We start from the raw sequence: 17,422 nt of genomic DNA on the forward strand, positions 1-17,422 counted from the left end.
TCATTTAGTATGACATATTCACAAGCACATTTACAGATAAAGAAAAATCGATTTTGTAAACATCTCATGAAAACTAAAAAAAGTGAAAGCTATATTGTTTTAACTTAAAAAATAAATTAAAAAACAATGAATATAAAATTTTATTTAAATTACATCTTTTTTCTGTCGGTCCAAATTTTGTACCTCTTTAAAATTTTGTACCTCTTTAAAATTTATTGCGTTAAAACAAACGTCGTTTATTAGTTTATATAACATTTCGTTTTTAAATAAAATATTCGAGATTAAAAGAGATATTCTTACATATTAGTTATAGTATATTTATTATTACAGGCGACCCAGCGTGATGAATGTACGGCCTGGCAATTTCGACGAGATCGACCGATCGGTATTCGATCATTTCTCAAAGAGGAACATCGATGAGATCGATACTGCATTCGACAGCCTCTTTAAGCGGAACTTCGATGAAATCGATCGAGCTGGTTGGGGCGGATTTGTCAAAAGACTCAATAATTATCTGGCAGACAGGCAGCAACGTTAATTAAAAGCAAAATAAAAGAGGGAAAGTAGCGAGATGAAGGATAAGAAAGAGCAAAAAAGGGAGGCAAAAATAAGCTCATTGAGAAACATCACAGAATGTGAACTGTATACACTTGCTGTATTAAAAAAAAAAAAAATCGTGTAATCTATGCGAAACTTCAGAAGATATTTGACATTAATGAAATTAAAATCATCCCTTTGTCATTGCTCCTCTAACAGATACAAATTTAAAACTGAACTTATATATTACATTATGAAACGTACACACACACACACACACACACACACACGCGCGCGCGCGTGCGTATAATCGTGAGATTATTTTTCAATCAAAATTATAGTACATTTTTTTTCAAAATAATTGAACATGATCTTTTTTTTCGATATGCACAAAATTATTAATTGTATACTTTCAATTTCAAATTATAGAAGATGAACTAAGAAAATAGAAGTTGTTTTATTTGCAAGACATTGATAAAATTATAAAATCATTTCAAGTATTTAATTATTAGAAAATTATAAATGACGAATTAAACTCTGAAATAGATTTTTGCGTGTTTCAATTATTAAGTTTCAATTAAATTTAAAGTAAATTTTTTTACAGAAATTATATTTAACTATATTTTCTTAAAATTTTTTTTAATAGTAAAAATTAGATATTTGCAACAAGTAAAACCTATATAAAAAATTTTAAGAATAGAATTTGTAACTGAAGCTGGATATTTATTAATTCATCCTCGTATGAATTAAACAAAATTGAGAAATTGTTTTTATTTAATTAAATTTACGAAAAATTTTTTGCATAAAGATGTGAAAATAATTATTTATTTTTAAATATAATACTTAAATAAAATAATTAGATTTTATTTGAAAGAAGCTCTTACTCCCACCTTCAATTTTTCGAAATATTCTGCATCGTAAAAAATAGCTAATTCATATCTAAATATAAACGGCGTGTATATATTGTTGATGTGTAATTAGTTGTATATATTAATTCAGCTCATTGTTTGATTTTCAGAAATATATGGTGCAAAAATAAATACTCAATGCGATTAAATCTTAAGACCAGGAGACGAATAACAGGAAATATTATAATGTATCATTCTCTTTAATAGAACTTTCTATTGGGCAAATATACTTAAATATATTTTATGTCCAAAGCATGACACGGCGAAGATATTTTTTCCCTCTTTGTAATTTAGAAATGACTTAAAACTTTTGTCACTTTGACAAAATTTGACCGATCAATGATCGGATAAAATGTATCGTGGTTTATTCTCTCTACTGTATACTGTCATTCTGCAAAAATGTATAATTAAATAAAAAGAACGATAATAAATTGCTGGCTAATTGGAGAATAACATAAAAAGATTGCAAATGACAGATTGACATATAACTATGAAAATGTAAAAAAAAATATTTCTTTAATATTTGTTTTAAAATAAAAGAAATAAATTTTTTTTTATTTTATAAATTGTATTTTGTAATATGGTATGATAATATACAGTTTATTTTAATAAACATTTATTTTCTGAGGATAGAGCATTTGCAGTCTTTTTCTACCATTTTATCACTTCTTCATACACACACATACACGCACGCACGCACGCACGCACGCACGCACGCACGCACACACAAATCTATTTTTATAAACGCTTTTAGTATGTAAATTTCTTGAAAGAATTAATTTTTTTCATATGATTGCAGTATTTTTTTACAAAGTTGAATATCTTTGTGGTAAACAGAAATACTTGGCAAACACAGAAATGTTGTATTCATTTATCTTATTCCACAGTCACAATTTTTTCTGTACTTTTATAAACAATAACAATTAGAAAAAGAAGAGATCAAAAGAGTACAAAAACATGTTTATCTGATAGTTATCTTAAGTTTCGCACTTCCAGGATGGTCGAAAACCAATGGCTTTTATATCAACTGCTGGTCTTGGATCGTTCAATAGCTGAACTTCCGGATATGCAGGCGCACGTCTTTCTTGTTTCTCAAATGTTACATTTGAGATATCGGTATCATATGATTGCGACGTAAGGAACTTCGAACTCGTGACGAAATTATGCGGCTGAGGATCCTTCGCTCCTGTAGAAGTGTTTGTTGATGTCCGCAATTTCGTCGGTGTTCGAGGATGATCTGACTGTTGCTGCTGCTGTGATTGATTTTTTTTTGCCGCCATAAGAATGCACTTGACTTCCTCGTTGATGTCAATTGGAGTTTCAATCCGCACACTCTTCATATTATGATTCATTCTTACTAGCTGATTATGGGTGATAAGATAACAACGCTTTTAATTGCAAATAAAGAGGAAATTTAAATATATGATTTTTGAATGTGAATAAAATATGGATCCGAATTTATTAATATCTTGTGTGCGCACATGCGCTTCTCAAAAGAGATAATTTTAGCATAAAGAAATTAATGAATTTAATAACATCATGTTTTATATCAAAGTAGAGCTAAATTATAATGATTAATAAAAAAAATTTTTTTATATTCTTTTAAAAAAATGTTTAAATCTCTGTTTTGTTTGCATTACTTTATCTCGAAATACTATTTTAAATTTATTAAATCATATTAAAGTTTTTTTTACTTTTGAAATTAAATGCAAAAGCTTAGTCACCTTTTTGTCTTTCACATTACAATTATACCTCAATTAATCCTTCTTCCAATTCGGAATAACGTTGCAATAACAGGCTTACTCTCGAATTAAGTTTCGTTAAATGATCGGTAATGAATAATTCTTTGGCAATATCTTCCTTCATCTATACAAGTAATTTTATTAATTTTATTAATAGTTTAATTAAAAATTAATGAACATCATGTTAATGTTAAAATAAACGTTAAAATACGTTGTATCATTATTTAACTGTTAAGATTTCTTTAAAATACCTGATCCATTCCTTCAGATATTTTCGAGCTAATGTAATTGAGACTTGCACGTGACTCAGAAATCTATTGAATAACAATATATTATTTATTATTGATTTTTGTAACTGATTTTAATTCTCTTCCAATGAAAAGAATTTTAGTTAGTAATTGCATTTTTCGTAAATTAAAAAAAAATTTAATATATTAATTTGCTTTTGTGTAAAATATATATTACAACTGAATTAAATCTCTCAGCTTCGGCCATAATTCGATAATGCGCTCTCATCACTCGGAAAAACTGAAATGTTACACATTATATATTGCGCAATCGAATATTTGTTAAGTAAATATTAATTAAAATATAATATGAAATATGTATATTATTTGCCTTCAATATTTAGATATAATGGCCAATATTTTTTAATTCCTTCAAATCTGATTTTATTGGAACCACGTTAAAAAATTGTTTTTAATTCAATTCAAGAACTTTAATAAGTAATTCATACTAAACAATTAATTTTTTTCTAAAATTTTGACTATTTTTCCAACATATGCATTATTAAATTATTATATATATCTAATCTCAGATAATAAAATTAAATAATTTTAGCGGATATCTCTAAATTTTATATTACAATATAGAACACAGAATCTAATAAACAGATGAGTATAATATAAATTTACTATTATTGTCTGTAAATCAGATCACAGATCATTTTAACAATATTGCCGCAACATTTTAGCAATATTGCAAACGTTGCAGTAATGTCGCTGCAAGCTTTTGTATAGAATAATATTCTCATGTATATGTTGGAATGTTAATGTGGAATAAAATAATATTTAAAAATAGTTATAACCTACGCGTTGACACATATACAACACAATAGTCGCATTTATCATCGCAAAAATTATGCTAGTAAAAAAGCGATATATCAGATACATGATTATCTTCATGAATGTTCTGATTAAGAAATTTTAAATAAATACATAACTTAAATATTATAATATTTTGTCAACATCAAAAGAAATGACGAATTGAAAATTTTTCTCTCCACGTATAATAATCTGCCAAAAATTCTAGATTCAGCTGAAGTTTGATGAAGAGCAGTCAAAAACGAGATGTTGTAAAAAAATCAAATAATCGACTGCGTTTAGCAGAAAAAATCAGTAATAAAATTCTCTATATTTTTATATACATACATATATGTAGTATTTTTTCACAAAAATATATTATTTTATAGGGTTGATTTCCTTTTATTTCGAATTTTCTTTCATCTCAAAAATACTAATTTCTTTTTTTGCACTTTTTTATCTATGCAGCGATATACGCATATAATGTGTATAATTTCTTTTCTTTTTATGATTTTCTACATTACAATCATCTTTGTTACAAAGAAATGTACATAACATAGTTTTCCTTATTGTCTTCATCTACTTTAATTTTATCATCTCTCTCTAACTCATATTATATAACTTGATTTAAACTCTTAAAACCTACACTATATGTATAATTTTAGGCCACATTCATCAATGTTATTTTCTTTTATATGAGAGATTTATAGAATTTCGAAACGATGTATTCTGTATTCTTCATTATTAATTTTTTATTCAACATGCGTTTATAAAACAGTATTAAAAATCCATTATATATAAATTGGCAATGATAAAGGATTTGAAAAAAATAAAAAAATAGATAATCTTTATCATGTAATATATTGAGTTGGCAAGGAAGTAATTGTGTTTTTTAGTTCAAAGTTGTATGTACAATATCTTCATCAATAATGAATGAAATTTAAATTAAAACAAAGAATTTTAAAGCTTAATATCTTTATTGTTAAAAACTTACCATATTTTTTTAAGTTTATATGAGTTTAGTTTTTACATACTAAAAATTACGAGCTTTTAGTTTTTACATACTGAAAAAGACGGAAAATTTTCGATTACTTATCGATTACTTACTTATATGAAAGCTTGATACTTTCTCTATAAAATCGTTTTTTTAAATATTCCTATGATTTTTGATTACTGAATTATCGCGGATTAAATAAAAGGCATTTATTTTAATTGCTCATAACTCCGTTAAAAATTGTCGTATCGCTGTTTAAAAAGAAATTTTTAAAGCTAAAACTTTATTCTATCAAGATATATTTATATTGGTTGGTAAGAAAGTAATTGCGATTTTTACTAATAGATATCTTTTAAAAAAACGCTATTATTTTCTTGCCAACCCAATAATACAAAAAAATGATCTATAAATCCTTATCTATAAAATAAGAATATATCATTGTAATAAATCTTTCTATAAATTTGAAATATTGTAAATGATCATGATTGACGTAATGTTGGATTTATTTGTAAATTGTAATTGCTTTTATTAGCTCAAATAGGCAATATATCAGATTTAAAACTTCGTGGTAACTTAATAAAGAAAACCATTACCTATAAAAATCAGAATTATTTAATTTCTCCATAGTGACTGAGAATGAATACTAAATGTGTAAGCTATTTCATACAAAGTGGCTTTTCATACAAAGTGGATATATGATTATACGAATTACACATCTTTTTATTAATAAGTTTCTTATTAATTATATATACATATCTAGGTATACTTCTATAAATCCCTTTTCTCCTTTATATTATATGTAATTATTTTAGTGCAAAAATTCCATTCATTATTTGAAGGTAAGAAATCTTCAAACAATGTCTGTTAGCTAACACTAATCTTAGTATAATTAGATAGCATTAGTCAGCTGGATATAAGAATCAGAATTGAAGTTTTCATTGAAATAAAAACTTTTGTATGCCCTTGGAACGTGAACATCTTTCAGGTTGCACAAGGAAAATAAGATTTATAGTTCTAATTTCTTTTATTTTACTGTGGCTACATTCTAATATACACTGCGCAATTACATACTATAGATTTTCAGTACTAGCAGTGTACACCAGAACACGCCTATGCATGTTAAGTAAGCTTGATTGACACTAATCTTTTGGATGTACTAAGTTTTGGATCCTGAAATTATTGTTTGAGTATTGTGATCCATAAAATATCAAACCTCATTTTCTATAATATTAATCATATTTCCCAGTCATCTGGCAATAATGATTCCAGTCTCTTGATCTTGAGTTCAATCCTTTCATTGTATAGCGTACTTCTTATGGTTTACATAAATTTTTCCTTCTGATTGTTTTTATTTTTTCCACAATTTGCTGGTAATGGTCAGAGCATCATCATCATCATTATTTACCATGGATCGAGGGATCAGTAGAAGTTTAACTACTGTGAACCTATGATAAAAAATAATATAACACAATCAGTATAAATGTAATAAATGTAATCTCTTTAATGTGTATGCATCATTTCATCTTTGTTTAACATTTAAACACAAGGATAAAATAATGCTCACAAAGGTTGCAAATGTTAAACAGAGCACCCTAAATTAAAAGCACCCAATTAAGATAAATCTTTACGCATTAACTTATGATTTTATCAAAAACAGTTAAAATTTCAAAAATCCTTATATTCAAAAATCCTTATATCCTGATATTCAGTCCCCTGTATCATGTTATACGAAAGGATAAGAAGTCGAAGTAGTTCTTCTAAGATTCTTACGTTAAAGTTATGGAGCAAAGATGTCAGAGGCAGATACTTGAATTTACTGATTTTGTAAACTCGCAATTTCCACTTATATTGCTGCTTTTTGACCATTTTAGCTATTAATATATAAATATTTTAGATCTATAAATTTTTCCAAATTTTTCTGAAGAAAAATCCTGAAACACAAATTGTTACTAACAAATTTGTTACTAACCTTGTATTCACTTTTGTTTAAATCATCTTTGACCACACTTGATGAAACTTACCTTATTTAACAGCATATATGTTAAATAAGACAATCTTAAACGATTGAATTTATAATTAATAAGAAAATTTTAAGTCTATACATATACAAATAAAATAACTTTATAAATAATATCAAGATGTGTCAACTGTCAAATAAGATCATCTGCACCAAGCAACATCAAGCATGAAATGCAAACACTTTGAGACTTGAGACTCTCTTGTGTCTCCTCCTGAGATTTTCCTCAAATATATGTTTGTTTAATGGCTATGAATCGAAGCGCCATCTTAAGATTATGGTTGCATTTAACAGAGGATCAATCAATGTAACTTCTTTCTTAGGATATGTGAAAAGTGAAATTTTTGTGTATGCATGTGATATGTAACACATATACACATACATACCTAAAAATTTTCACTTTTCTCGTTTCGGCTCTAGAGAAAACATACATGATCAATACCCAGAGCACTGACGAGATACTATTAAAGATCGTCAACCCTGGGCAAATTTTCGGCGATATAAAAAAGGGCCCCAAGGGCTAGGAGGTAATTGAAGAGCGCTAATATTATCGACAATTGATATAAATTTGCTATTATTAACATAAATATTTGGTTCATATATTATTAAATTCATGATTTTTTATTACATTAAATGTTCCATTAGCATACTTTAATAGACAGTATATCAGATTTAAAACTTCGTGGATTAATAAGGAAATTACCTTCTGATAAAAATAAATATACATACTTGTAAAGTTATAATATCCTATATATTGAATATATTGAATATCCTATATATTGAATATCCTATATATTGATAATTAATAAAGAAATTATAATTTTTTTTTTACAGTTATCATCTCTTTTGATAATCAAACTTTGACGATAACACTGAAATCACAACTTTAAAGAAAAATCGAGTATTATTGAGTTCTAAATACATAAATATATTTACTAAATAAACTAATAAATCATAAAATAAGTACAATATTATTAGTTTTTAACTCTTAATCATTTCAATATTCACAAGGACGCAAACTCCCATAAAGATGGTCTTTAATATCTTGTTGGTGTCCAGAGCACAAGCAACTTTATAACTGTGTAAAATTTTTCAATATGATTAGATCTTGATTCCTTATTCCTTATGGATCTAAAATGCATATAACTGTAAATAATAACTGTATTCAACAGAAAAAGTAGCTTTTGCAGCTGTTGTAAAATTCTTAAATATGATTGATTTATACATATAGATCCAATGACTAAGTTCAATCATATTAAAGAATTTTACAACAGTTACAAAGCTGTTTTTTCTGCAGAATGTGGCCTATGTTTGAGATGATCTTAAAAATAAAGGCTGCAGACTTAAGCCCATTCTACAATTGCGTAAGCGTAGTTGTAAATGATGTAAGACTTAACCAATCACAGTTGAATATGAAAAAAATATTCGACTGTGATTAGTCAATTCTTATAACTACAAGCACTTTCAATTATGCTTACGCAATTGTAGAATGGGCTTTACATAGAGCCGGTTTACATAAAGCCGGTTCTACATTAGTTGTAAGCTGATCACAAGTTTGTTACGACAGCCAATATGGAATGTTGATTTCAAAATGCAAGTTTCAGATTGGCTGTCGCAACAAACTTGCGATCAGCTTGCATCTAATATAGAATGGACTTAAGAGAAAAAACGAGCTTTTATTGGATATCGCTTGTCGCTCATCGCTCATCGCGTCCAATATATATAGTGGCTGCGTCGGAGGCATCCGAGTGACGTTTCCGAACGCAGCCAGTATGCCTATATCAAAATGCATAACATGAACACAGCTGTTTATCTTTAATTAAGTAATTTATTTAAATGTTATATAGATACATAAAATATATGTACTTATATATACAGATACGTTAAATTTATCCAACTAGAGCTATTCCAGCCATCAGGAATGCACTCGAGTAGATGCTATTAATGTTTTTGTGTTATTCTATTCTTGTTTTAGATGAATGTACCATATAAATGAAATGACACAAATAGCTTTAATAATGTCTCCCCAGACACAGTCTGCAAATTGTTCACGATCGGTTCAAAATTGAATGTTACAAACATGTTGCATTCTTTTAATATATTTTTTATTGTTCATAGAGTCAATTTTTAATTACTATTGTATCTTATAAATTAATTACTTTTGTATATATATATATATATATATATATTTTGTAAATATGTATAGAAATATGTAAAAAGACGTTTATATTACATTGTAGTAATATATTATTGGTATATTTTGATATATATAAAATGCTCAAAGTTTCTGATATAGAGCTATATCAATACGTGATATTTATCGTTACAATAATTTTAATGTAACATTTCTGATTCTCGTATAATATTATATCTATATCTAAGTTATATGTTGTAATGTCATTTGTTGGGTTGTTTTTTTTTTTTATAAAATTATGCATAATTTATAGTGTTAAGAACTTTTTTAAAAAGCAGCTATAAGTATTTTTTTTATGTGATTTATTTTATTTTGTACATATAAAAGTACATTAATAGTATACTAAATGTATAATAGTGTATAACTATAAAAAAAAAAGAATAATTGATAAGATATTTTATATTTTAGGTATGTAAAAATATGTCAAATTATAAAATATAAAATGTTTCGTAAAATTATTTTTATTTCGTAAATTATTGGTTTTTTGATAATTCTTTAATATTTATTATCTTTAATATTTATGTACAACTTTTAGTCACAACCTTTGTTTGACATATTTTTAATAAAAACCATTGTACTTTATTTTGAAAATGTATACGAGTAATTTCAGATACTGTATAATGTAATGTTTATAATGTAATGTTGATTACTTTCATTACATATGTTCATTACATATTAATAATAATAATATTGATAATTTTTGATAAATTGACGAACCATAACTTTACAGACAGTTTCTTGTTAGCCAAATTTATGAGAAATCAGATATATTTATGAGCGGTACGTTATAATATACATAGAATATTTGTTCCAATCATAAGTTCTTATGAATCTTACATGAACAAGTTACTAATTTTTACAATTCTTTCTAAAATTGCAGCATAAATTATAGTTTCCGCACTATTCATTATTAGCGCATTAATAAATCTTTGGTAAACGAGATACTCGATTTCTGTCACACGAAGGATAATGTAGAAATAAATCAGAGACTATTTCAAGCAACTTTGAGATATATTCTTTAGCAACAAAGATATCTTTATGCGAAAGAAAGCCTGAGAAAACTCGTTCTCGATTCTTTGATAAAATCTATTGATGAATACTCCCTTATGTCTTATGAAATGGAAAAAGATTCTCTTCTTTAAGCTGCGAGGAATTTAAAAAGCAATTTTTAAAAGATTTTCTCTGCTAGCATCCGTCGCTTTCTTCCACTCGGATAATCGAAAATCTGTCGACGAAGTAATCTGTCATAGTTTGTCGAGTCAAGCATCGCCATCGTCGCGAAGTAATTTGTCTTTTAGTATATAAGATACTGCGTCACAAGAATGGACAAGTTGAAGATTTTTATTTTGAAAGCATTCGATTTTCGATGAGTTAATTTATCATTTCTTTATAGCATGATATTTTAAAGCTCCTAAAGTAGTCACCAGTCATATAATACAATAAAAGTTATGTAACGTGTTATTTCGCGGTTCTGATATCACAATTCACAATATGACTTCAGCCAACAACATAATGTTTGTATTCATAGTCAGACCTTATACTTAAGGCTTCCTTAAATTTATCTTTAGATTCAGTAGCCAATAAAATTCGTAGAGTGGATCTGAAGATAAATTTAAGGAAGCCTTAAATATGAGGCTCGACTATGAATACGGACATTAGACTTACTTTGGAATTACTGATTACTCTTAAAGCTGTCAGTTTAATTTAGGAGAAAAAATAATGCAGAAGCTACAGAAATGTGTCACTACTTCGTTTACGGACACCTGCTATTTCATTTCTTTTCTTCGCGAAGATGAATAAATGCTGAAAAAAAAAAGAATAGTTGGAAAAGTTAAAGAGACGCAGTTTCTTCTCTAGTTCTTTGTAGATAATTGCACTCTTTTTCTTCGTCTAGAAACCAATATTCTTTACTCTTGTAATATTTTTCTCGTTTACCACACGTAACAATTTCCCGTTACAAACAAACGAGGTTCAAGGTTTAGATAAAAAAATTTACGATATAACAGAAAAAAATGTATTCCTATATATATATTAAAGAAGGTATTGTAAATTTACGTCTTACTTAGATATTGCGCGTTTCCCAATATTAAAAGTATATATCTGTCAAATCATTACAAAAGGGAGATTTTTTTATAGACCGCGAAAATATCTAAAACCTGTCCTACAAGCAAATCTTTCGAAATCGAACTTTTGTAATTTTCTTTACATTCTCCCATTCGCTTTTGAAAAATCCGAAAAGATCCGAAAGCGGATCTTTTTATGTAAAGATTGCATAACGCATAAAGCGTGCATAAAAGCAAATTTTCTACTAGGGCGTTACCATGAGTCAATCCTTTCTGGACAGGATAACACAGTTTGACGGCGCGGCGCAGCGCTTGCGCCGCGCGAGGTGGATCCACAACTCAATGGTAAAAGTCCCTCTCCCTATATTTAGTAACACGGCGAACGTTCAGTTGATCTGATAGTGTTGTGTCCTGTCTCGTTGTGAATCGCGAGTGCTCGTGTTTATTTTTCTTCTCTCGTAAAATCTTTCCTTTCTCTCCGCTCATCCTCATACTGTCTCTCTTCCTTTATTCATCACCCTGGTTACTCACCGCCTATATCAACACAGCAACTTGCCCTTTCCATTTTTAATGTAAAGTCCCACCACCCTGTGTAACAAGCGAAGGAAGGATGCAACTGCGTCAGATGAGAAGTGAAAACTTCGTTGTACGAAAAGAAGTGACAAGCCTTCGAAAGCCTAAAAAGAGTGTGACTTCGATCACTCCGCACCCTTCAAGGTCATCCCCTAAAACGTCGAAATTGATACAATCGATTAGATAAGAGCAGACGCGAATAACGCGGCTAACGAAATAGAAGAATTCCAGCCGTGGAGCGTTGTTGCAAAACTGTTCGGAGCGGTCAACTTTTTGAACGAAGGCTACTATTCTTGTTACTATTACTCGATATCCTCGCTATTATTCACGACGACTGTCATAGGCTGGTACGAAGATCGTCGATCGATTTTAATAATGACAGCGGGAATTCTGGATTTCTCTACTTATTGGAGTATTATACACATAATGGGCTAATAGGTACGTAGGATAATTTGTTTTTATTTTAATTCCTTTTTTTCTGATTACCTATTCGCGTCTGTGGGAAAATATGTTGATGAGAGCAACAACTTCAGGTAGTGAACAGTTAGGAGATAAAATTAATGTTTTAGATATGTATATACAATTTTATTATGTCGCCGTAAAATTCGTGTTAATTTCGATAATCCCAATCTTTTGAATTGTACAGTCAAAGGACGACGTATACCAAAGATAGATGTTCTCAGCGCAATTATTATCTTTTTAAATAAATTCCTTGCTTGTTTGAAATTTATAAAAATGAAAATTATTCTCAATGTTTATAGATTTGTATTTGTATTTTCGCCGCGATGATAAATCCAAATGTAATCCCTTAGTCTAGATCCACAATCTTGTTTTAAAAGGCCGTAAAGCCTTGAGAAATTGACCAATCACTGTCGAATAGAGAAAATAGAGAAAAATAATTGACTGTGATTGGTCAATTTCTTACGACTTTTCGGCTTAGGATCTCTCAAAGCAAGGACTTATGGACTTGTGAAGATTCATTCTTGATCTTGAAAATGACCACATCATCTCATATTACATAATATTTATATTTGGAGTACTTGTAGTCAGAAACTATTTGTCATGTTTGTTAAAAACATTTGCGGAAATAATTCATAGAAACTTTTTAAGAATTACTTCAACATAAAGCTAAGCCATATAGATAGTTACTCACTTTGTGAGTATATTTATATATTATGAACTCGGGGAAGAGACACTCTGTCTTACTTTAATATATTTTAAGATGCTCCTTGCAAAGCAATTAGTAAATGTGTAAAAAAAGTAAAACATAATGAAATAATATAGTTACACGAAAAAAGTACTCAACTAATTCATTAAAAAGGTCAAAATATTCCATATTTTATACATATTCCCCTAAGTATTATGATTATACATTGTATGGTTTGAATATGTAAATAATATAAAAATTGCAATCGCGAACTGTGCAATCACAAACGTAATATTATTTGTACGATCTTTTTTTTCTTAACTTACGAGAGAATGCAATTTTGCAATCTCGTTAACTAGGCAAATATAAAGTAAATTGTAATCATACTTTGTAAACGTCAAGAGGGATTTATTTCTTAATTTATTAAATCATTGAGTCAAGAGTGTAGTTGAGTCATAGTCTACAAATTGAAGAAAAAGAAAATAAGAGGCTAATGTACATAACATCAAGCGTTATTAAGGAAAAATGTCTAAAAATGAAGAGAATCAAAATATATAATATTTATATTTTATACAACTCCTATTATTTCGATCTTTTATTGAGTCCAAGTTTTCAACATTTATCATTAGAAAAATTTATGATACATACTTTTATTTTGAAATTTCATCTATCATGGAACTATATTTTTATTGTCTCATTGGAGTTTGTTTTGACATAAACTTCTAATACTTCAAAATTATGGAAGATATGTAAATAGTAAAACAGTAATATCTAAAATGAGATTTTTATCCATTTAAAAAAAGAAAATAAAGAAAAGAATGTAATTATTTTGGTTTCAAAAAAGATATTTTAAAAATATACAAAATTAAGCATAAATGTAAACTGTATCAAGATTCTGTGTAATGAGAGGATTTGACTAATATATACAAAGTATATTGCAGATATTACAGATTATTAGTATATATATATATATATAAAGAGTAAACTTATTAATTGATGGTTATGTAAGAGACAGTTATATTGAAAGAAGAAATCTATTAATAATTCATTTACGTTATGACAAAATCAAATCAAAGAATGTACTAACGTGTTGAAAGTATTTAATATTTTATACAATTTTATTGGAATTCGTCTAAATTTTTTAATGAATTCGTATTTGCTCAATATGGTAGTATTGCTACATATTAGTAACTTATATAAAACGTTTTTATTCAAACAGTACGGTTTTATTCGAACTTGAATATCATTCAGAGATGAACAATCTAAATTAAAATTATTTTAATTATAAAATATTGTTAATAGGTTATATTAATGCTACTTCTGAATAATAGAAACACAAAATCTGTAAAAGTATTTAAACAAAAATAGATAGAGCTTGATGTAAGCTTAAAAAGTCTGCATGAAAAAAGAAAATATTTATATTTACAAAAAATAAATGATACATTTAATTATTAATTATGTAATTGTTGATAATGTAATTATCAATTATTTTGTATTACTCTTATAACGAAATTAAATTGATGAACATTTAACAAAAATCAACTAATACTAATTAAAACTTTTTAAATAAAACATTTTTAATAGTAATAAGAAATTGTAAGAATTATTAATAAATTGGTAAAAAGAATTATTAATAAATTTAAAAATTTATTAAATGAAAGTCTTTTTTCAATGTTGAAAAAACTATCTTTAAAAAATAAAGGAATTAATAATATTTACAACATCAATAATAGGTTGAATTAGAATTGCCTTATGAATAAATCAAAAGAAGCGCCAAATATATACGGTCAAGACTAGATTTTAATATCTCATAATATTATTACGTGATTATTAAAATACATTTTTTAGTTTTTCAAACTATGCGCCATTTACACTACTTGTTTGATGCCTGATCACGATCATACTTATCAAACTCTGCGTGCAAAGAGAACAATTTATTTCATGGAACAGTCGTTTTTCCGTGACAATCTCAGCAACAGTAACGTCATTGCACGAAAGCTTTGAAACAAATGGAAATATTATGGTAATATCATGGCACTATTAATTATATATTATATTGAACAATACATGCGCAGGCGGCAGGATGTCCGCCACTCGTTCAATACTAATTCGTACTGCTGTAACAACTGTCATTTTTTAAAATATGGAAGCTGTCTGGGATTATTTTAGAATAATTTTTTAACAACTTAAAGGAGTGTAAACGGTTTACAAGATATTAAAAAATTTACAATTTAAAATTAATAATTAATATCCAAGACTCTAATGAATAATAATTCATATTTAAACTTAAAGTGCTGCAAGCTTCGTAGATTAATTCATTTAATTTAAAATTTAATTTTCATATATAATTTACTGATATGTTTCATATATATTTATTGATATATATATATATATATATATACAAAATTGAAATAACAGTAAATAATAAAAACATTCATTCTTAAACATCGATCTTAGACATCTTCAGTATATTTATCTATAAAGTTTTCAACGTCAAATTCGAATCTTATAATCACATAAAATCTCATAAATTAATAACTACATAGCACAAAAATGCATTTAATAATAATAAAAAATCGTATTTATAAGGCAAAAGGAGTTCTTTACGCCAATTCTTACTTGATATAAATCGAGTCTTATTTTTATAAATTGTAATTGTGTATGCCAATTCAGAATATAATTACACGGCAAGTATTTTTATATGCAATGTCTTTTCGTCTCAACAATGTAAAAGTAATTACTAGTTCCATTGAAATAAGACTCATGTTATATATAAACCAAATTAAACGACAAAAATTCACATTTAAATAATAATAATAATAGCAAATAATTCAAATAACAATAATTGCATAATCAATAAAGCACAAAGAAAATTAACAGAATTAATTATAAAATTAATCTTGAAACTATTTGTTAATAACTAAAAAATTATTTAAAAAGAATTTACATATAAAACTTGAAACATGCATTTGTTAACTAAATGGTATAATGAAATAAAAATAAAATGTTTGTCTTTTCAAACGATCAAAGGAGAAATGTTAAACAAAGGAAAGGAATAAAAATGGGAAAATGTGAAAAAGGAGACAAAAGGAAATCGATATTAAGTAGGAGAAAGGAGCTTATCCGGCCTCGATTAAAGCAAAAATAAATTTTATTTATTTTTGTTTTAATCAGGGCTGAATCAAGATTTCTTCACCTAGGCATTTAAATTGTTGCTGTTCCGATTCAACCCTCTAGAATGTTTTTTGGAATGTTCCAAGCCTGTGTTTGCGACAATAAAAAGAAAAGGATTTTCTGTAAGGATTATCCCAATTTAGTTTTGTTACAACAATGTTTTTATAATATACTTAGAAATTATAAAATTATATATACTTCTTTTATTACAATAGAAACAACTTTATGCGATTTTTTAATAGCGATCACATTTGCCGCAAACCTACTTACTCCATTCTATGTATATGTCGATGATTGCATGAAAAAAGCCAGCATGCCCCCTCTCAGATTTCTCTTTGATAGAACAAAATCGATACAAAGATTGTGAAGCACTTCGACTCGAATCTATAATGATTGTCGATCGATAGACAATTTTTTCAATTATTTGCGTTTTTGAAATACTTTTTAGAAATTCTTGTCAAAGAAATACCGCTTCTCTAATCTTGTTGCCTCTTAGACATATCCTAGGTTAGTCTCAAATGCTAATCCGATTCTAGCTTTAATCAATAGTAGCACATGTAAAAAATATATTTCCGAAGTTACAGAATAAAATACGAAGTTTTAAGTAACTTTCTCTCTCTTCTCTCTCTCTCTCTCTCTCTCTCTCTCTCTCTCTTCTCTCAATCCATTTCTTGCGTTGCAAGACTTTTTACTTGACTCCGTCTATAAATCTGTTTTCTGTAGCTAAACTACTTAGTGTATACTTTTAGAACTTAAATACATAAATACTTTACTTATTGAAATTGTTGGGAAAAATTACTCACAAACTATTCGATCAATCAAGTTATACCGATGTAAAACATGAAGTTTATCAAATATTTTCGTTGATAATCTTGTAAGATTAATAAAATAATTAATTTGAAAATTTTTTATTAAATAAATAAAAAGAAATTTTTTAGTAAAAATTGTAATTTTTTTTAATGATGCAATTTTTTCATTTTTTCACTTTTTT

The 17,422-nt window shown here is 27.3% G+C and overlaps 2 protein-coding genes across 2 annotated transcripts in view; one reads left to right on the forward strand and one right to left on the reverse strand.

Annotated features, from left to right (window-relative positions):
* LOC108688710 (orcokinin peptides type A-like) overlaps window positions 1-816 on the forward strand; it is a 19,860-nt gene extending 19,044 nt beyond the window's left edge. Inside the window, exon 4 of the mRNA XM_018195066.1 lies at window positions 331-816. Coding sequence (XP_018050555.1) covers window positions 331-538 — 208 coding nt within the window. The 3' untranslated portion in view covers window positions 539-816. The remainder of the gene's footprint in view (window positions 1-330) is intronic.
* Window positions 817-2,422: 1,606 nt separating this feature from the next.
* LOC108688738 lies at window positions 2,423-4,359 on the reverse strand. The gene is made up of 5 exons (XM_018195099.1): window positions 4,279-4,359; window positions 3,653-3,715; window positions 3,439-3,501; window positions 3,198-3,311; window positions 2,423-2,806 (listed from the first exon to the last, which is right to left on the reverse strand). Exons 1-5 carry the CDS (start codon window positions 4,357-4,359, stop codon window positions 2,423-2,425), a joined length of 705 nt encoding a protein of 234 aa, XP_018050588.1.
* Window positions 4,360-17,422: the final 13,063 nt, after the last annotated feature.

Source organism: Atta colombica, unplaced genomic scaffold (genome assembly GCF_001594045.1).
Source record: "Atta colombica isolate Treedump-2 unplaced genomic scaffold, Acol1.0 scaffold238, whole genome shotgun sequence".
Classification (NCBI taxonomy): Eukaryota; Metazoa; Arthropoda; class Insecta; order Hymenoptera; family Formicidae; genus Atta; species Atta colombica.